The sequence below is a fragment of the Festucalex cinctus genome, chromosome 5 (genome assembly GCF_051991245.1).
Source record: "Festucalex cinctus isolate MCC-2025b chromosome 5, RoL_Fcin_1.0, whole genome shotgun sequence".
In the NCBI taxonomy this organism is placed as follows: Eukaryota; Metazoa; Chordata; class Actinopteri; order Syngnathiformes; family Syngnathidae; genus Festucalex; species Festucalex cinctus.
The window spans coordinates 11,182,845-11,203,948 of NC_135415.1; the positions used below are offsets into that span (position 1 = coordinate 11,182,845).

At 36.8% G+C, this 21,104-nt stretch overlaps 2 protein-coding genes across 2 annotated transcripts in view; one reads left to right on the forward strand and one right to left on the reverse strand.

The window, feature by feature from the left end:
* Positions 1 to 673: 673 nt before the first annotated feature.
* Positions 674 to 7,131, reverse strand: LOC144019418 (transmembrane protein 17A). Its single transcript, XM_077522458.1, has 4 exons — positions 6,603 to 7,131; positions 4,525 to 4,637; positions 4,344 to 4,457; positions 674 to 2,160 (listed from the first exon to the last, which is right to left on the reverse strand). The coding sequence occupies exons 1-4, from the start codon at positions 6,772 to 6,774 to the stop codon at positions 1,858 to 1,860; spliced, it is 702 nt and encodes a 233-aa protein (XP_077378584.1). The 5' UTR covers positions 6,775 to 7,131; the 3' UTR covers positions 674 to 1,857.
* Positions 7,132 to 8,068: 937 nt separating this feature from the next.
* The window catches only part of gak (cyclin G associated kinase), a 47,488-nt gene continuing 34,452 nt past the window's right edge, over positions 8,069 to 21,104 (forward strand). The window contains exons 1-6 of the mRNA XM_077521315.1: positions 8,069 to 8,604; positions 10,830 to 10,891; positions 10,994 to 11,053; positions 11,128 to 11,242; positions 15,065 to 15,207; positions 16,398 to 16,523. Of these exons, the coding sequence (XP_077377441.1) occupies positions 8,463 to 8,604; positions 10,830 to 10,891; positions 10,994 to 11,053; positions 11,128 to 11,242; positions 15,065 to 15,207; positions 16,398 to 16,523 (648 nt within the window). The 5' untranslated portion in view covers positions 8,069 to 8,462. The remainder of the gene's footprint in view (positions 8,605 to 10,829; positions 10,892 to 10,993; positions 11,054 to 11,127; positions 11,243 to 15,064; positions 15,208 to 16,397; positions 16,524 to 21,104) is intronic.

The window sequence follows — 21,104 nt, forward strand, 5'->3', positions numbered from 1 at the left end:
TTAAAAAGTAGTCAATTTGAGAAATTGGCTAACAAAAAAAAACAACAACAGGCCAACACCAGTCATACAGCAAATGGGGATGTCACCTTACAGCACCCTATAAGCGCCAAGCGTCCCATCCCTACAACCCCCTTTTTTTTTTTTCTTCTCCACTCTACACGGTTGCTAATGGAAACAGGATGGATGGGATGGGGATAGGGAGGTGGGGGGGCTGCAGAGGTTGTGGAAGCCTTCTCGGCATAAAGGAACATCTCCTTGCTTGGTGTGCGTCAATCCGCATGTATACGTCACGCAGACAAATAAATACAGATAAAAATATATTAGAAAATGTAGGCCAACGTCGCCGTGACGATACCCGGCAGCTTCGGCTGCTTTACAGCAACAAAAAAAAATATGATGGCGTACGCTTCGGTTGTCATGGTGATGACCAAGAGTGGAAAAATGAACAATAGCCTGCAACACAGGTTATTCATTTTTATTCAAATAAAGAAATAAATAAACATCTGGAAAAAAAGAAAATTTTCTCACATATTCTATTATATTTAATATTTTCGAAAATACCAACTTTATTCACGTAAAATATATATATATATATATATATATATATATATATATATATATATATATATATATATATATATATATATATATATATATATTATTTAGACTTTTATTGTTGGAAAATGCAACTGTGTTCATGTACTATTACTTGTTCCTAAAAAAAATAATTAAATGAAAAATTAGAGATATTTCAGATATATATTTTTCAATGTAGAAATGCAGCTTTATTCTTCAAAATCTGAATAAAAAAGTTTGTGCTACTATTCTTTCGGTATCATTCTTTGCAGTGCTGTGTAAACAATCAAAAATAATTAATCTGTGTCCATCAGAACATCCTGCATTAGTTGCACAGGTCATGTTAAGCAGCGACCTTTGACCTTTTACAATTTCTTGCCGTATTTCAAGTTTCAAGATAAGCGATCAGCTGGTGTAGCTCATGATGCAGATGTTGGAGATTATTCCTAGTCCCGCACTGCCCTCTGGTGGTAGCAAATGCTCAACGCTTTTGCACTCAAACAGTAACAGTGTTTACTGTTTATAAATGACAAAAAAAGTAAAAAATAAAATAAAAATCTAATCATAAAAAAAAATAATCATTTATATCACTGATATTTTGCCGTGATGAAAATCAAAAAAATAGAAATGAAAAAGCAATGGAAAAAAATCTAATGCAGCTGAAAAGGTCTAACTTTTTTTTTTTTTAAGCTGTTTTTATTTTACTATATACGTAATATGATCATTCTTGTGGAACTCAGAATTGTTTAAAATTTAAAAAAAAATGATGGTTTTCGATGTTAAAAATGAAGACTTTATCCTGGCAATATTTGGACTTAAATCTGTTTAAAAATTCAAATGTATTTTTTTATTGTTGACATTTATTCCAGAATAAATTGATATTAATGGTTAAGTCAACAGAAAAAAAATCTTAATAATAATAATAATAATAATAATAATAATACCAAAACCAGTCTAAACACGGCATTCTGATGACTATGTTTGTGGAATATGAAGCAGAAAAAATCCACCCGTTTCCCTTTTCCCATCTCAGTGGACGGCCATTTTGCCACTTGCTGTCCACTGAAAATGACATCACAGCAGCAGGTGGTCTCAAGTAACAACAACCAATCACGGCTCCTGCTTTTGGGTTTGGTCAAGTGACGTTCGCAAGCTCCGCCTGCGGCACTGTGATGTGTGGCAAAATGGCCGCCCACATGGAATGGATAAAGCTAACAGGATTTGACTGCTTAATTCCTATTCCACAAACAAATGCCGGGTTTGAAAACAGAATGACAGTAACTAGGTAACGGTGACCCGTCGGTACGCCACGCCCAGGCCTAGGGCGGGCGCGGCGGCGTGCCCGACTCCGAAGCTGTCCACCTTGGCCAGCTGGCGCAGGTGGAAGAGCAGCGTCAGCTTCCGGGTCATGGCGCGCAGCGCCAACGCGGCTGCCGCCATCTGGGCCAGCGCGGCGGCCAGCAGCAGGAGGTGGACGGCGCGCTCCAGCGGGAGGATGAGCGCCCCCTGGTCCGTCACCAGGAACAGCAGCACCGGCAGCTGGAATGACGGCGTCAGCACGCAGAAGAAGCACAGCGACGACACCTGCGCAAAAACAAACAAAACATAACCACTACAACTCAAGGATGTCAAAAATTGAAAGGCACTACATCAATCCAAGCTCTTACTTTATGAAATATGTGAAGTATTTTATTATTTATTTATGTATTTATTTGTTGTTAAATTATTTGTATAATATAAATATAATGCATAATAATATATAACTAATAAAATAAATAATACAAATAATATAGATAAATAATTACAAATATTTGTCAAAAATTGAAAGTACACTTTATAAAGTACATGATGGAGGCATTATCTTAATCTAAGCTGTTATTTTATGAAGTATGTGAAGTATTTTTTTATATATTTGTTTTCAAATATTTGTATAACATAAATATAATATATAATCTAAAATATAGCTAATAAAATAAATATTAAATAAATAAATAATAAATATGTGAAGTATTTTTTTTTTACATTTATTTGTTGTCAAATAATTTGTCTAATATGAATATAATGTTTAATATTACAATATTTAATTAATAGGGGTGTGCCAAAAAATCGATTCATAAAAGAATCGAGATTCTCATTTATTAATCGAATTGAATCGATATTGATATCCAAAAATCGATTTTATTTAAATTAGAAATGAAGAAGAAGGGGGAAAGGCAGTTGTAGCCCACATGCTGTTTTTGTGGAAAAAGGCACTTACAATACAAAATTAATAAATGTTTAAATAAAAAAAAATAAAAAAAAAGACACTTGAATGTCTCTATTTGTCATTTTGTCTTGCAAAGCAGACTGGAGTAGATCATGACAATGTTGTGCATATCTGTAAATTGAAGCAGAAATGATTTGTCATTCAAATCATTTTGAATCAAAAATTGTTTGAATCGATAGTCGAAAATCGATTCTGAATCGAATCGTGAGACAGTCAAAGATTCCCAGCCCTAATAATTAATACAATAAATAATAATAAAAATGTAAAATGAATAAATAAATAAATAATACATAAAATGAATACATATAAATTATATAATAAAAAATAAAATAAAAATAATAAATAAAATAATATAATGTATAATAAAAATATTTTTCAAAAATTGAAAGTGCACTTAATAAAGTACATGACGGAGGCACAAAATCAATCCAAGCTGCTATTTTATGACGTATGTGAAGTATATACAAGAAGCTTATAAAGTACACAAGGTTTTAAAATAATAAAGTAGTTTAAGCGCACTGGCAAACAAAATTGTAACTACTTCAGAAAATACTTTGTGCATCATGTATAAAGTACTTCAGATGCGTAAAGAACATAAAATACATCACAGACTACAAGTACTGTAAGCGAAAACAAAAATTGCAAAATATAGAGTGCCTTGCGAATGTATTAGCCCTCCCTTGACCATTTTGACCTGTCAGACTTCAAAGATAAAATTGCATTTTTTTTGTGACGAATCAACACCAATTTCTGTGATATATTAAACTTTTTTTTTTTTTAACAAATTAAAAAAAAAAAAAAAGAACATTTGGATGTGCAAAAATATTCAAGTGAGTGCATAAAAGGCCATAAAATACTTTAAGTGCCCAAGTAAATAATCTAGAAAGTACATAAAAAATTTGAAATACATAAAGTACGGCAAATATTTTAAAGAGGAAGACAACCCTTTTTTTTTTTGTGACAATAGTATGTTCTTTTCAGCCCCACTAGTCTAAATACGACATTCTGGTTATATTGCGTATATGAGTTATGCAGCAAAATCTAACAGTTTTTTTAATCAACATCAGAAGGCGGCCATTTTGCCATTTGCTGTCGCCTGAAGAAGACATCAGAGTTGCTCAGAGGTAACAACCAATCACAGCGCAGCTCCAGAAAACAGGTGAGCTGTGATTGGTCGTTGCTTGAGTAACTGTGATGTCATCTACAGTCGACAACAAGTGGCAAAATGGTCTCCCCCTGAGATGGATCAAAACGGCTTGATTTTGCTTCATAACTCATATTCCACAAATGGAATATTAATCAGAATGTCATATTTATACGAGTGAGCTCACATATAACAAATTATTGGCAAGAAATGTTGACAGTTGACTTCCACTTTAAGTCCATCAAGAATAGAAGATACATAAAGTGTATACGTAACCGTATGTATCCATCAAGTATTTGAGAGTTCCATGGAATGTGACGAGTACATAAATAAACAAAGAGGTATGAACGCGCTCACGTTCTCGTGGAGGTTTCCAAAGTAGCCCAGATACAGTCGGAGAATTTCTACGATGCTGACGAGTACGATTCCGCTGATCTCCAGACCTTGATAGTATCCTGGGAGGTACGCAAACTGAAAAACAAACACAGTCAAAATTGAACCTGGCCATGTCTGACAACGAGTCGGACAATGAAGTGACCTTGACTTCCAGCATGCAGATGGACGAAAAGCACCAACAGGGGAAATAAAACATGTTGAAGTAAATCAACATCTGCAGAACCACGCTGCACGCCAACTCGTTGCATGCTGACCCTGAAAACAACAATTTGGTTACTTTTTATAGTTTATGGGCCAAAATGGGATTTTTTTTCATGTCAACTGATGATGACATCACCTGTGCGGAAGTAGGTCACGGCCAATCACGACTCATCTGTTTTCTGGGTTTGGTAAGTAAACTGAGCCATGATTGGTCGTTACCAACTTCTCAGCACAGGTGATGTCATCATCAGTCGACAGCAAGTAGAAAAATGACTTTTTAAAGGTATTAATTGGACATGGAAAACTCATGAAGTTACCACATCAATTATAGACAAAATATGAACTTTTTATTGCTGAAAATGTCTCAATGAGTCAAGTATCCGTTTAAAATATTTGCATCATAGTTAACCATTAAAAAAGTGCAACTTAAGTCTCGTAATTTCCCGTAGAAATATATAATGAAAAATGAAATAAAATGGTATAACAATGTTCATTCAGGATTGGCAAGTACGCATATTAGGCACTACAAATACTACAAATAAGAAATGAGAAGAATAGAACACCTACATTATTTCCACGCAATTTTACTGAAAATGCAATATTGGGAAATGTAGGTCTTAAAATTATATATATATTTTTTTGGGCAGGGGGAGGATTCTGTGTGTTGGAAGTACTAGTTGTATCGGTACTCATACTGGTATCGGTGTGACAAAAATCGAACATCCCTAATGTTCACAATATTAAACACATTTCACAATAACAAACTATAGGTTTGTAGTTTTCTCCCCAAAGTGTAACATTACAATTTTTCTTTCAAAAGAAAATGTAATTTAAAAAATATGATGAATCTATAAAAAAATTACACAATTTAATGTTCACATTATTAAACACATTTCACAATAACAAACTATTTTTCTACCCAAAATGTAACATTACAATTTCTTTTTTCAAAATAAAATGCAATTTAAAACATATGATGAATCTCTCTCTCTCTCTCTCTCTCTCTCTCTCTCTCTCTCTCTCTCTATATATATATATATATATATATATATATATATATATATATATATATATATATATATATATATTAGGGGTGTTAAAAATCGATTCGGCAATATATCGCGATACCACAGCACGCAATTCTCGAATCGATTCATTAGGCAGCCGAATAGATTTTTTAACATCCATTTTTGATGGAAAAATATTCAACAAAATGTCTAACTTTCACACCTTAAGCATGGAAGAATGTTATATTAATGGAACATTAAGCCTTAATATTTTATTTCAATGCTGTTTTAACATGAAAAAGGTTACAACCTGTTTGTTAAATACAGTAGCTCAGTTATAAAACAGAAGTTTCAGATCAATAAATAATACATTTTCATACAAATCTTACAGTGTTTATGTATAAGTTTACTGAATGGTATTTTCTAAAATTGAGTAAAAAAAACCCCCCGCAACAATCGACTTGCAAATTCATATCGGGATTAATCGGGATTGAATCGAATCGGTCCGAGGTAATTCACACCCCTAATATATATATATATATATATATATATATATATATATATATATATATATATATATATATATATATATATATATTTTTATATATAAATACAGATTTTTTTTTAACTTGGAAAAAATGTTGACCTTATTTTCATAAGTTTTAAAAAATATTCTTGAAAAATCCTTAATTTGAAAATTAGGAGTTGATATTCACAATAGTATTACCTATTATGTCAATGTTCCTTTACTTACCTTGACGAGTCTTAATTACCTTTTGGCATTATGAAATTTCTCTAAAAAATAAATAAAAATTATTTCTATAATACAACCTGTATGATATTATTTTTCCTTTGTTTTTCTTCAATTTTCATGTTTGAAAATATATATATTTTTTTCCTGGTCGTGAAAAAATGTCCATGTGTTGCTTTTGGCTTTCAGTGTGTTGCTAATCCCCGTCTGACCGGATGCAGTGAATAGTATAGTCAATTAAGTCAAGAAATGAGGACCAACCTGAACGTGAACCTGAAGGCGAAGGTGAAAGGTCACGGCGCTCTGTGCGGACGTGCAAAATTCCCGCGCAGGCCGGGCCCACGCCGACGTTGTCGGGAACCGGCGAGAAGAACACGGGCATCGCACACTCACACACACACACACACACACACTCGCTTGCACACACACGCATGCGCGCAGACCGCTAATCAGATTAGCAGGCAGGAGGCGGGGCCTTGCGGATTAGTCGCAATATTCAGGAGACCCCAAAAACAGTGTGTTTGTTCAGCCATTAACATTACATCATCAAACGACAACAAACCATTTTTTTGCACTTTAGCTTGGTAAATAATTTGTAGAAACACGTCTGGACTGAACAATAGTATATATAAAAATTAGCATTTTAGCTCAATAGCTTCCAGGTCATGTGACCTGTGGACTTAAACTTGGGATAGTATTGCTGGGCCTTCTGCATGAAATACGACTCTTGTTTTTCAATTTCACACTTCTCAATATTTTCTATGGATTTTTAGACCTAAAAATCAGCATTTTAGCAGGAATAGGTTCCAGGTAATGTGACCAATTCACACGTGCTGGGCCTACCACATGAGATACACCTTTTGTTTTACAGAACATTTAAGCTCAATAGCTTGCAGGTCATGTGACCTGTGGACTCAAAGTCGGTGTGTAATGATAGTGCTGTACCTTCCCTGTGAGATATGACTTATTTTCCAACTGGGTGAAGCCAGCCGCCTTTTCTTTTTACACAGTCAAGCCAGCTGCTCTTGATTTCATGTTCGCCCTTTTCTAGGATTTACGGTCTACATTAGCAATTTAGCTCAATAGCTTCCAGGTCATGTGACCTATTGACCCCAAATCTGTGCTGGCTCCTAGTGGCATGTTGGCTGGATGATGCACCCCTTCTTATTTTTTCCATTTTAGATCTCCACTTATTTTTAATATTTTTTTTGTCTGCAAATATTAGTATTTTTGCTCAATAGCTTCTAGGTCATGTGACCTATTGACCCTAAATTAGTACAGGCTCATAGTGGCATGTCTGCTCGATGACACACACCTCTTTTTTTCTCCATTTCAACCTTTCCTTCGTTCTAAATTAACTTAATATTGTACAGATCAATGTTATTGCTAAATACCAGGTCATGGAACCTATTCACCCCACAGGGGTGCATACCCAGTGAAACTTGAATTTGTGCTGTGTTATAGTGAAACATAAAGTGTTAATAATAATAATAACAATAATAATAATAATAATAATAATAATAATAATAATAATAATAATAATAATAATAATAATAATAATAAAAACATCGTTTAAACTGCGTTTGAAATAAATTTATTTTTGAAAACTGATCTTTTATTTTGAAAACCGGATGTCGTTCTCCGTGCCAGCGTCCCTTGGCGCACACTACCGTAAATCCTACAAAAGGGCGATCATGAAATGAACAGCGGTTGGCTTGATTGCGTAAAAAGAAAAGGCGGCTAGCTTCGCGCAGTTGTTGATGTGGGGTTTCGTCTTGAGGTCTTTGCACCTTGAAAAGTGAAAACATGACAGGACTCGAAATATTGCTGTCAGCGCCGGTGTTCATCCTCTCACGTGATCGACTGCCGGCTGGTGCCGTCAGTGACGTCACCACACAACTCGGAAGTAGGCACTCGCTAGCTAGAATGAAGTGATGGTTGCGGCCTCTCGTCGTCATCCGGACAACAGGAAGAAAATGTTCGTACATTTCCAACTCTTCTAAGCGAACTGTGAACGAGTCCACTCGGACCTTGGTCGGAGCTGCCAACGTCCGCCTAGCCACCAGGCTAGAAAGAAGAAGAAGAAGCAAGTTTAAAAAAAAAGAAAAGAAAGAACAGAAAATGTCGTTGTTCCAATCGGCGCTGGATTTCCTCGCCGGGCCCGGTTCCGTCGGAGCGGCGAGCCGGGACCAGAACGACTTTGTGGGGCAGATGGTCGAGCTGGGCGACATTAAACTGCGGATCAAGAGGGTGATTGCGGAAGGTAACAAAAAAAGGGGGGCGACAGATTCGTGTTTAGTGAGAGCGGGATTGTGCTAACTAGCAGCGGTTAAGCTAACTTGCTAACATATCCAGTGACAGTAATGTTGACACGATATTTGTTAATCAATCAGTCACATTCCGGTGCAATTCATTATTCACAATACACCAGTGCTTTCACTTTATTTTCAAACAGGTGTGCGACTGAATGAATACGTTAATCTCTTAAACTAAAAAATATGATGTTGCGCTTTGCAAGATGATGATTGAGCTGTCTGCAAAGTGAAGCGTTTGCAGATTATTATTTTTTTTATCTGTATTTCGGTGCAAAACTGAGTCACTGCTTTTGTGGTTAGGCTAGACTAGAGCTGGGTTCACCAATTCCGGTTCTCGAGGTCCGGAGTTCGCCAGGGTTTAGATGTTTCCGTTCACTAGCACATCTGATTCCTATCATCAGCTCATCAGCATGGCTGATAATGATCCTGATCTTTTTAGTATCAGGTGCGTTGGTAGACGGAAACCTCTAAAAACCTGCAGGACTCCGGACCTCGAAGACCGGAATTGGAGAACCCTAGGTTAAAGTATTGCTTTTGACACCATCTCCTGGAATCGATGCTGAATTGAGTTGCAGAGTTTCATCAAGACTAAAGTAATGTTTTGCCAACATCTGTATCTATAGGCAGGCAGTTATAAACGTTTTACGGACGGTGTCACAAGTGTCAACATGTCATCTGTGAAGCTGACATAGATTAGGAATGGGAAACGAGCAGCTCGCACATACAGCTGGTTAGGAAGGAAATACAGTAAGTTATAAAGAAGAAATAGCAAGAAGTAATAAAGCAGGGAGAAGATGATTTCAATGAGAAAGAAGGCCAAAGACAGCTGATTAACAATAAAAAAGCAATAAAGTAGAAGCTGAAGTTCCAAGCTTTTGGACAATTTTAATTTAAAAGTGCTATCTAAACGCTGAATCCATTATCAAGAATCATAAGCCATCAATTTGACAATTAGTTGTCGATTCATCGTTGCACCTGTAACATGAACTAAAGCAACAACGATGAAGAAACGGGATCAAACAAGTTTTCCACTGTATTTATTTATTCCTTACTGGATGGATGGATGGAGGACAAACACAACCGAGTAACGAAAGGTAAGAAATAAAGCCGTAAAGAAGAAAGGGGGTGGTGTCTCCTTGGCGCAAACTCAATGGTAACTAATTATGGGGAATAAAGTGACAAACTAACAGTCAAGTAACAATAAGAATTAAAACAACAAAGAAGCTAGAGGGGCGAAACAAACATAACCAATAAAAAATAAAGGGGAAAAAAAAACAAGTCAGCAGCTCCGTTTTTAGGGTGTATTTAGTCCTTGCACAAATGCAATGAGTAAAGGTAAGAATTAAAGTAATAATGGAGAAGAAGATGGGAGACTCAAACACTCAGGTAACATTAAGAATTAAAGGAGGAAAAAAAATTAGGTGGATTCCTTTATTGCGAAACAAGCACAGCAAGCTGAGTAATGATAAGAATTAAAGCAATAATAAAGATGGAGGGGGAGTGGAGAAACAAACATAGCCAGGTGACGATAAGAATTAAAGCAAAAAAAAGACATTTAGCAACAAAACTTTTCGGGTGGATTTCTTCCTTACAGAACAAATGTAACTGCGAAATGATAAGAATTAAAGTAACTAAAAACAAGAGACTGCAATTGGCTGGCAACCAGTTCAAGGTGTACCCTGCCTGCTGCCCATAGCCAGCTGGGATAGGCTCCTTCACCCCCCCGCGACCCTTGTGAGGAGCAAGCGGTTCAGATGATGGATGGATGGATGGATGGATAAAAACGAGTGGCGCGAAAAACAATCAGAATTAAAGCAGCAAAAAAAAAAAAAAATAGATGTGTTTCTCCCTTGCAGGACAAATGTAACTGTGAAATGATAAGAATTAAAATAACAAACGAGTAATGATAAGAATTAAAGCAATAACAAAGCTGGAGGGGGAGTGGAGAAACAAACACAGCTCGGTGACGATAAGAATTAAATCAACAAAGACGAAATTCAGCAACAACTATTTTCGGGTGGATTTTCCACACTGCAGAACACATGTAACTGCGAAATGATAAGGATTAAAGTCAGAAACGAGTAATGATAAGAATGTAACTGCAAAATAATAAGAATTAAAGTAACAAATAATAAGAACGTGTGGAGAATCGTTCACATTGTGTTTTCCTCAGGTGGCTTCGCCTTTGTCTACGAAGCCCAGGACATCAGCAATGGCAAAGATTACGCTCTCAAGGTAAGAGGAATGGGATGCTTTAATTCTTACTCCTTCAGCTTTTGTGTGTGAGCACAACACATCAGATTCTGCTTTTTTTATATTTTTTGCTTTTTCTTCCAGCGACTTTTGTCTAACGAGGATGAGAAGAACAAGGAAATCATCCAGGAAGTTTGCTTCATGGTACAATTCTGCCCGTTTTCTCTCTGCGTTCATTTTAAATATATATTTTTTTCAAAAATGTTCCCGCTTTGCAGAAAAAGCTGTCTGGACATCCCAACGTGGTCCAGTTCTGCTCGGCCGCCTCCATCGGGAAAGAGGAGTCAGACACGGGACAGGCCGAGTTCCTCATCCTCACAGAACTCTGCAAAGGTACGTTCGCAGTGGCATATTTTACGCCAATTCGTGACTTTCTGGTCTGAGGCGACGGTGATGAAACGCTTTCCCGTCCGTCTGCGGACTCACTGAACCTTCACCCACTTCCTGTCTGCTCACCAAGGTCATTTGAGTGAACTGAAGCAAACGGAAAAACTAAAATTCAAAAAAATATTTTGTTAACGAAATAAAATAAAAACGAAAATGCTTTTTAAAAAACGAAAACCCTGCGATTTGCTGGCAACCAGTCCATGGTGTCCCCCGCCTACTGCCCAGAGCCAGCTGAGATAGGCGCCAGCACCCCCCGCGACCCTTGTGAGGAATAAGCGGTCAAGAAAATGGATGGATGGATGGAAAAACGAAAACGAACTGAAACTACATTTGATGTTGACAAAACTAACTATAATGATGCAAAAATGTCCTTTGTTTTAATCTTTGGCAATTACTCAACACAATTTTATTTATAAATAATTTTAAAACCTAAAAAAATGTAAAACCTCAAACCTGGGTGTCAAGATGGACAGTGACTTTAAACTGGACCAGCAAATTTCCGCTGTTGTCAAATCCAGCTTTTTTCATCTTAAAACAGCTGGCTAAGGTCAAAAATCTCCTATCTCAGCAGCACTTAGAAATGGTAATCCATGCCTTTGTTACATCTCGGCTGGATTATTGTGCTTTTTCTTGTGTTGCTGTCTCTGCCACCAGAGGGCAGTATAACATATAATGGATTTTTTTTTTCTCATGCAGATACTGATTCCCATATTTGTCAGAATAAAACTAATCGGATATATAATGAATTAAATCACTTTTTTTTTTTTTTGGTCCCTTAACACATCCAACAATAATGTTGTAAATTACAGGCAAAACCTTTGGCTGATTTACAAGACAGTGTTCCCTCGTTTATCATGAGTGTTACCTTTCCAAATCTACCCGCAATAATGGAAATCCGTATTAATGTAAAAAAAAAAAAAGGTTAATCTGTATTTTTTTCGTTTATTGTGGGAATGCTGAAAGCATTTCTGCTGTCCCACGTGTTATTCGGCTTTTTATTCTCCACACTTTTTTGTCGTGTAATATCTCCCACATAATACTTTTTACGATTTACACCGTTCAAATTTCAACTTGCTTCAAAAATTCACGCCATCTTGGGAATATATCATCTGATACTTGCAGTATTCGCACAATTTAATGTTAAATATCAAACTTTTCCCCATTCATTTTCAATGGGAATGACATTGAACTTTTTCTAAGTTCCACTTTCCACACCCACTTCCATACATAAAACTGATCATCATTACCAGCTCTGTGATACAGCTCAGTGGTGCACTTGGTAAAATGTATTGTCCAATAACCAGGAGGAGGTCACGTGTTCGAATCCCACCTCTGACTAGGGCTGGGTATTGCCGCCAACCTCAAGATACGATACGTATCACGATACAGGGGCTACGATACGTATTGCGATACATATTCCCACATGAGACACGTGCCATGTTAAGTTTATAAGTAAATAAATGTTGATATTCTTCCTCTGCTTTAATTGTTCTTAGCAAGACACAGTGTCCAATCACTGGTGAGCTATTTTTGCATTAATTGAAGGCTATTAACTTCAAAGACGCTGCTGGTTTTTTATTTTTTAGGTACACTGCAAGCTGCAATGGCAAACGTTAACTGCCTATTTAAAGTTAACAAGCAATATCGATTCTTACGCCTGCGTATCGATACGTGTATTGTAATGAGGTCCACAGCGATATATTGCCGTATTGATTTTTTGAGCACATCCCTACCTCTGAATGTACCTTGCAAATGTATCCATGGCAATTATGCTAAGTGATTACATGTATACCAACTATCTTACTTCCAGATTTCCATCTAAATGAATGGTGGGTGCTGCATGCCTAGGTGGCGCTATATTGCATTAATTTTATTTTAGTAGTGTCCCCCCCGTTTTTTCCATTGGATATCATTAGTTCAATTTTTGCATCTAAATGAATGGAGGGTACTTTCAGATAGCACTTTTACATATAAAAAGGCCATTAGCCATGATTTTCAACAAATCAAGTTGGCTCACATGTTAAATACTTGCCTGGCGTTACGACATGCAAATGTGTTGGTTCAAATCTCGCTTGGGATTAGCATTCAGCTTTCAGCATTCCCACGCAATTTCTGCAGAAATTTCGCTTTGTCTAGTTATGTTTTTTTTTTTTTTTTTCATTTTGGTATGATTTTACTTTATTATAAATGTTTTTTACATTCATTTTTCCCATTAAAAGTATGTTGTTGTTTTTTTTTAAAAATTATTACAGTACACAGAACAGTAGGGCTGGGTATTGCCGCCAACCTCACGATACGATACGTATCACGATACAGGGGTCACGATACGATACGTATCGCGATACATATGTATCCCATTACATGATCTCCAAGGCGATACGTATCTCAATATTTTTTCATTAATTTACTTGCATTTTATAACAGTCATATGTATACCTAAAGGATACATTTATTATTAAAATTACAGCTCTAAAATGTGCATATTTGACATATTTGGGGAAATAAAAACATTTTTTTCATGTAACACATTTTATTTCGGTTTTTTTTTAAACAAAATATAGGAAAATTGGTACATTGTCATGTTAAGCTTATAAGTAAATAAATGTTGATATTCTTCCTCTGCTTTAATTTTTCTTATCAAGACAGTGTCCAAACACTGATGAGCTGTTTTTGCATTAATTGAAGGCAATTAACTTCAAAGACGCTGCTGGTTTTTATTTTTTAGGTGCAATGCAAGCTGCAAAGGCAAACGCTAGCTGCCTATTTAAAGTTAACGAGCAATATCGATTCTGATGCCTGCGTATCGATACGTGTATTGCAATGAGGCCTGCAACGATATATTGCCGTATCGATTTTTTGAGCACACCCCTACAGAACAGTATGTATTTTCTTCATTTATGTTTTTTCGTTTTGGTATGATTTTTAGTTTATTATGAATGCTTTTTCATTCTTTTTTTTTTTTTTTATATTTACAGTCATTTTTTTCCATTAAAAGTATGTTGTTGTTGTTTTTTTGTTATTTACTTGTTATGCAGCACAGTATACATTTTCTATCTCCGTAATGCAATGTCATGGAGGGACGGGACAGAGGCCGTTGGAAAGGTCTCGTCGAGATATACTGCCGCACAAAGACCCAAAAAATAAACAAACCAAAAAGCGCATGGAAAAAAAAAATAGCACACTAGAAAACATCCGCAAAAGAAGAACCTGTGATAAACAGAAAAATCAACAAAAATTGTCCATTTGTCTTCACACTGTTTATCAGGGTTGTTTGAATGTGTAAAAAAAAAGAAAAAAAAGTTAATTTTTGCCAATTTGAAAAGTGTTGATATTGTCCAAAGAACTCAAGCAACTAATAAACTGGTTAGTATTTTTTTTTTTTTTTTTTTTTTTTGCAGAGGATAAAGAATATATGCCTGTGGACTAACTTAAAGGGATACTTGACTCATTGAACAATTTTCAGCAGTGAAATGTTAATATTTTGCTCAGAATTAATTAGAGATAACTTCCTTATTTTTCTTATACAATTAATCCCTTTAAAAAGTAATTTTTCTACTTGCTGTCGACTGCTGATGACATCACCTTTGCTGAGGAAGTAGGCAATGACCAATCATGGTTCAGTTTACTGACAAAACCCAGAAAACGAGTGAGCCATCATTGGCCGTTAACTATTTCCTCAAGCATAGGTGATGTCATCATCAGTCGACAGGAAGTCGAAAAGGTATTAATTGTATCCTGCAAACGTTTCTTCCTTTCACCCCCCCGTAGGCCAGCTGGTGGACTTCCTGCGGCGGGTGGAGCAGCGTGCCCCCGTGTCGTGCGACACGGTTCTGAAGGTGTTCTACCAGACATGCCGCGCCGTGCAGCACCTGCACAAGCAGAAGCCCCACATCATACACAGAGACCTTAAGGTGAGCCACAATTTTTATTTTTATTTATTTTTTTAAGCAAGAACCACAGTTTGTTTTCAATGCGAAACGTCACACGGCTCCAAAGTCAATTGTTTTTTGGTAAATCCCCCAAAAAATGCAAACGAGGGATCTCGTGCTGTCACGATCTAATATTTTTAGAATCAATTAATCTAGCCATTATTCAATGGATTCATCATCTAATCGGATTCATTTAAATTTTGCAGTAAAGTGTATTACAAAAACATTTTGATTGGTGTTGTACTATGTTAGTGGTTCGGTCATTGTTTTTCAAATTTCCAAACGATGACTCAATGATTAAAATAGTTGTCGATTAATTTTATAGTTGATTATTTTCCACTTCATCAATTCATTTTTGACATCTAATGGGATCGCGAGGTAACACAAAAACACACACTGGATTAGTAAAATGCTACAACAGCAAATGGAAATCCATTGTGTATTTTGAAAAATATTAAAAATGATATCACGATATTTCAAGGAAATTTGTGGCGACGATGTTTTTGATGTGGTTAATAATTACTGAACTGAGCAATATATTTGTTTTGAATGGTCCTTTGGAATAACAGCGTTTTTTTTTTATTTTTTATTTTTTATTGCACACAATATTTACAATTAATTTTAAAATGTAATTAATTTATTGTATTTCTTTAGTGTGAATTAGGAGTGCACGATATTGGAAAATCATGTGACATAGTTGCTGAGTATAACAATATTGATATTACTGCGATATTTAACTTAACATGTACAAAAAGAAATGGCATTTTTATTATCTAATTAAAAAAAATTTTTTTTTCCATGCTGCAAATAAGCAAACTCAGTATATTTTTAGTTAATTAATTGTAATTACCTCTCGATGCATGACGTGACAGATTAAAGCAACAACAACGCCTAAATATGGTCACTATGGTAACGTTTCTCATGAATGATACCATTTTCTAAAATTATTCAATCCTTTAGTGGAGTACTCAATAGTGACCGCTCTAATTAATACTTTTTTTTTTTTTTTTTTAATTTTTTTTACTTTATTTTCTTAATTCATGCAAAAGTATTCATTAAAAAAAAAAAGTGTAAAGTCACAATTTTTGCTCATCCAGCCAATCAATGGATTTTGACAGCCTCGCAGTAAAATACGTGATTGTGAGCTTTGTGTCGCTATTTGTGGCTTTCAGATTGAGAACCTGCTGATTAGTAACCAAGGCACCATCAAGCTGTGCGACTTTGGCAGTGCCACCACCGTGGCTCACTACCCCGATTACAGCTGGCCGGCGCACAAGAGGTCCATGGTGGAAGACGAGGTACGTGCGCCATGTCACGCGCTCCTTGACACGGGATCAAAGAAAAGGGCCTTTTGCACAATTTTCACGTGTATTTTGGGGATTCTGTCGAATGAATGAAAAAAAATATATATATTGAAATACCTTCCGAGACGGCCAAGAAAAAGTTAAAGCAGCAGGTGGCGCGAGAAGCCCAAAAACAAGCAGACGAAAACAGAAAAAGGCATCTTCGACAACAAAAAGTGTTTTAAGAAAAGAATCCATCCAAATATGAAATTGTTCATACGCCAATTGATGCACACATTTTTAGAGATTCTAAAATAATTAAAAAAATATTTTCTTCAGAATTAATTACATAATTATTAGAGGTGGGAATCTTGGGGCACCTCACGATTCGATTGCGATTACGATTCAGAGGCGACGATTCGATTATAAAACGATTATTGATTTCCCCCCAAGCAGCAGAAAAAAAACAATGTATTTTGGCGCTTTTAATGTTTCGTACATTAGTTACAAAAATAGTACAAAAGTCCTCTCAGGCCTAAATAAACTACTATTTCAGTATCAAGTTAACAGTTCAAAACAGTAAATAAAATACTCAAGTCCTCATTCTGTAACAACAGCTTTTAAGTATATTCAGTCTTCAACAGAATAAAACATAGCATTGAGCAAAAATATATTATTTTTATCCACTCAAAAGTGCACTGAGGTATAAATGAAAGACAATGTGAACTACTACTTCAATACAAATGCCTTAAAAAAAAAGTGCTTTCCTGCTTTTTAAGTTGTGTAAAGATGAACATGTAAACATTAAAGTTTCTCAGAGGTACAAAAAAAAAAAAAACCTCAAGTGCTTTTCTGCTTTTTAACTTGTGTAAACATGAACGTGTAAACATTAATGGGATCGTTCGGCTTTTTTAACATGAATCTCAATTTGATCCTCACCTCCCGTGTGTGCGATCAGCGCTGACTTCGGCGTTGGACGAGAGGAAAATAGTCCAGCAAGCTGGCTGGGGTCTCGGAAATAAAGCGTTTTTCTTCTAAAAACTTTTTGTTTTCAAAAGCGTGATACATTTCCACCACAATACTCTTTTCTGAATAAAGTCAGACGCCATTACCGCCAGCCACTACTTTTCTGTTCGTTCGTTCGTATCACTGCGCGGCGCCCTGTAGAACGCTAACCGACGCACTGCAGCCAGCTAGCTGATACTTCCGCCTGAAGTTGTTTGCCTTTTCGGAGCAGGTCTGATCTCACGAAGAGGTGGGTTGGTCAGCTCAGCCATGCTTGTTGTTGTTTTGAATCTCGAGGCGTGAGTTGTGGATGTGTACTCTCGGTCCGTCCCAAAAAGCGTCCCGAAGACCGCGCGCGCTACTGCGTTTCAGTTCCGCGTACTTTTCGCTCGTTTCGCTTCCCTTGGCATATTTATATAATCGGAATTTGGACATTTGTGAATCGTTCTCGATTGTTGCACGGCCGAATCGTGAATAATCTAAGAATCGGAAATTTTGCACACCTCTAATAATTATAAATATTGACGATGTGTACTTGGTATTTTCTCATGTTTTATTATCGTGTATTGTATTTCCTTAATGCTTTAAATATAATTATTGAATGGAACTGGACTTTATATGTTATGTCATAAAATATGTTTTATGTTATTAATCAAAATGTAATGATATGATTATAATTAGGCACTTGATATTTTATTATTATATTATTATTCAAATTACTTTGTTTTTATAATTATTGCAAATAATTACAAAATAATTGTAATAATTATAATATCTATAATAATAATATAATATATTAACAATTAATAAATAATATATTAATAAAATAATATAATATAATATAATATAATAAATAATAATAATTGTAAATAATTGTAATAATTATAATAATATAACCTATAATAATAATATAATATATGTTAGTAATTACAACATCGCGTGGACATCGGGGACAGTGCCTCTGGATTGGAAGACCGGGGTGGTGGTTCCCCTTTTTAAGAAGAGGGACCGGAGGGTGTGCTCCAACGACAGAGGGATCACACTCCTCAGCCTCCCTGGTAAGGTCTATTCAGGGAGAAGGGTCCGTCGGGAGGTCGAATCTCGGATTCAGGAGGAGCAGTGTGGTTTTCGTCCTGGCTGTGGAACAGTGGACCAGCTCTACACCCTCCGCAGGATCCTTGAGTGTGCGTGGGAGTTCGCTCAACCAGTCCACATGTGTTTTGTGGATTTGGAGAAGGCGTTCGACCGTGTCCCTCGGGGAGTCCTGTGGGGGGTGCTTCGGGAGTACGGGGTACCGGGCCCCCTGATACGGGCTGTTCGGTCCCTGTACGACCGTTGCCAGAGTTTGGCCCGCATTGCCGGCAGTAAGTTGGATTCGTTTCCAGTGAGGGTTGGACTCCGCCAAGGCTGCCCTTTGTCACCGATTCTGTTCATAACTTTTATGGACAGAATTTCTAGGCGCATCCGAGGCGTTGAGGGGGTCCGGTTTGGTGGCCTCAGCATTGCATCTCTGCTCTTTGCAGATGATGTGGTGCTGTTGGCTTCATCAAGCCGGGGCCTCCAACTCTCACTGGAGCGGTTCGCAGCCGAGTGTGAAGCGGTTGGGTTGGGGATCAGCAACTCCAAACCGAGACCATGTTCCTCAGTCGGAAAATGGTGGCGTGTCCTCTCCGGGTCGGGGATGGGATCCTGCCCCAAGTGGAGGAATTCAAGTATCTTGGGGTCTTGTTCACGAGTGAGGGTAGGATGGAGCGGGAGATCGACAGGCGGATCAGAGCAGCATCTGCAGTGATGCGGACTCTGTATCGGTTCCGTCGTGGTAAAGAAAGAGCTGAGCCGAAAGGCAAAGCTCTCGATTTACCGGTCGATCTACGTTCCGACCCTCACCTATGGTCACGAGCTGTGGGTCGTAACCGAAAAACGAGATCCAAGCGGCCGAAATGAGTTTCCTCCGCAGGGTGTCGGGCTCTCCCTTAGAAATAGGGTGAGAAGCTCGGTCATCCAGGAGGGACTCAGAGTCGAGCCGCTGCTCCTCCGCGTTGAGAGGAGCCAGCTGAGGTGGCTCGGGCATCTGGTGCGGATGCCTCCTGGACGCCTCTCTGGGGAGGTGTTCCGGGCATGTCCCACCGGTGGGAGGCCCCGAGGACGACCCAGGACACGCTGGCGAGACTGTCTCTCGGCTGGCCTGGGAACGCCTCGGGATCCCACCGGAGGAGCTGGTTGAAGTGGCTGGGGAGAGGGAAGTCTGGGTTTCCCTCCTGAAGCTACTTCCCCCGCGACCCGACCCCGGATAAGAAGAAGATGGATGGATGGATGGATGTTAGTAATTAATCATTAATAAATAATATAATAAATAATAATAATTGGAAATAATTTTACAAATTAACTTTAATTACTTTACATTACACTCTTATTAGTCACAATTCTAGCTATGTATTCTAATTTCTATCTATGTAATTTTTGCACTTTATTTGATTCAATTGGTTGATGTTCTTAATCTGAAGGATTATTTGAATATTATTATATATTTTATAATCATTATTGTAAATAAAATAATAAATATAAAATAATTGTAAGAATTATAATAATAATAATACCATATAATCTTAATAATTTATAATAACTAGACACTAAGTGCAATTTCTGGAGAAATTGCGTGCGAATGCTGAAAGCTGAATGCTAAGATTTGAATGCATGTGGAATTCTTATGGCATAAGTGGAGAGATAAATTGTGAAATTATGAGCTCCTAGTTACTGGGCAATGCACTTTACCAACTGTGCCACCGAGCAGTATCAGACTCCTGCTCATGATAAGTTATATGTATGGAAGTGGGCGTCTGTCCCATTGAAAATGAATTGGGAAAAGTTGATATTAAACGTTTGAAATTGTGCAAATACTGTAAGTAATGTGGAATCAGACAATATATACCCCGGGAGGCGTGACTTTTTGAAGCTAGTTGAAATTTGAACAGTGTAAATTGGAAGTATTATGGGGGACTTGTTACGCGGAAAAAAAAGAGTGGAGAATAAAAATCACAATTACATATGTGGGAATGCTTCAGCATTCCCACAATTAATAAATGATAACTAGACTAAGCAATTTCTGAAGAAATTGCGTGGGATGCTGAAAGCCGAATGCTAATAGCAATCTATCCACTGACCCACAGAAGACTTGGTGGCATCATTGAAGTGTTGTGAAATGGAAGCAGCGAATGTGTCATTGAACATGCAATGAAATGTATGTTAAATGAATAAAGAAAGATAAATTGGTTGTAAATTACAAATGAGAAATTATGGATGAATTATAAATGAAAAGACGAAAGTTTTAGCTTTAACTAAACAAAAAGAAGTATGTCTTACAGTGTATCTATATTGAAAAGTGACATATGATGCTGAATAATGGGGGTCACGTGTTCAATCACTTCAATGAAATTATAGAATGCATTATGCAATATGGATTAATTTTGAAGAAATAGTTTGTCAAATGACATTTAACGAAATAGATGTTAACTTGTTGTATTATGACGAAACTGGAAAAAAAGAAAAAAAAAGAAAAGTTGCTCCATCGGGGATTTGAACCGGTGAACCACT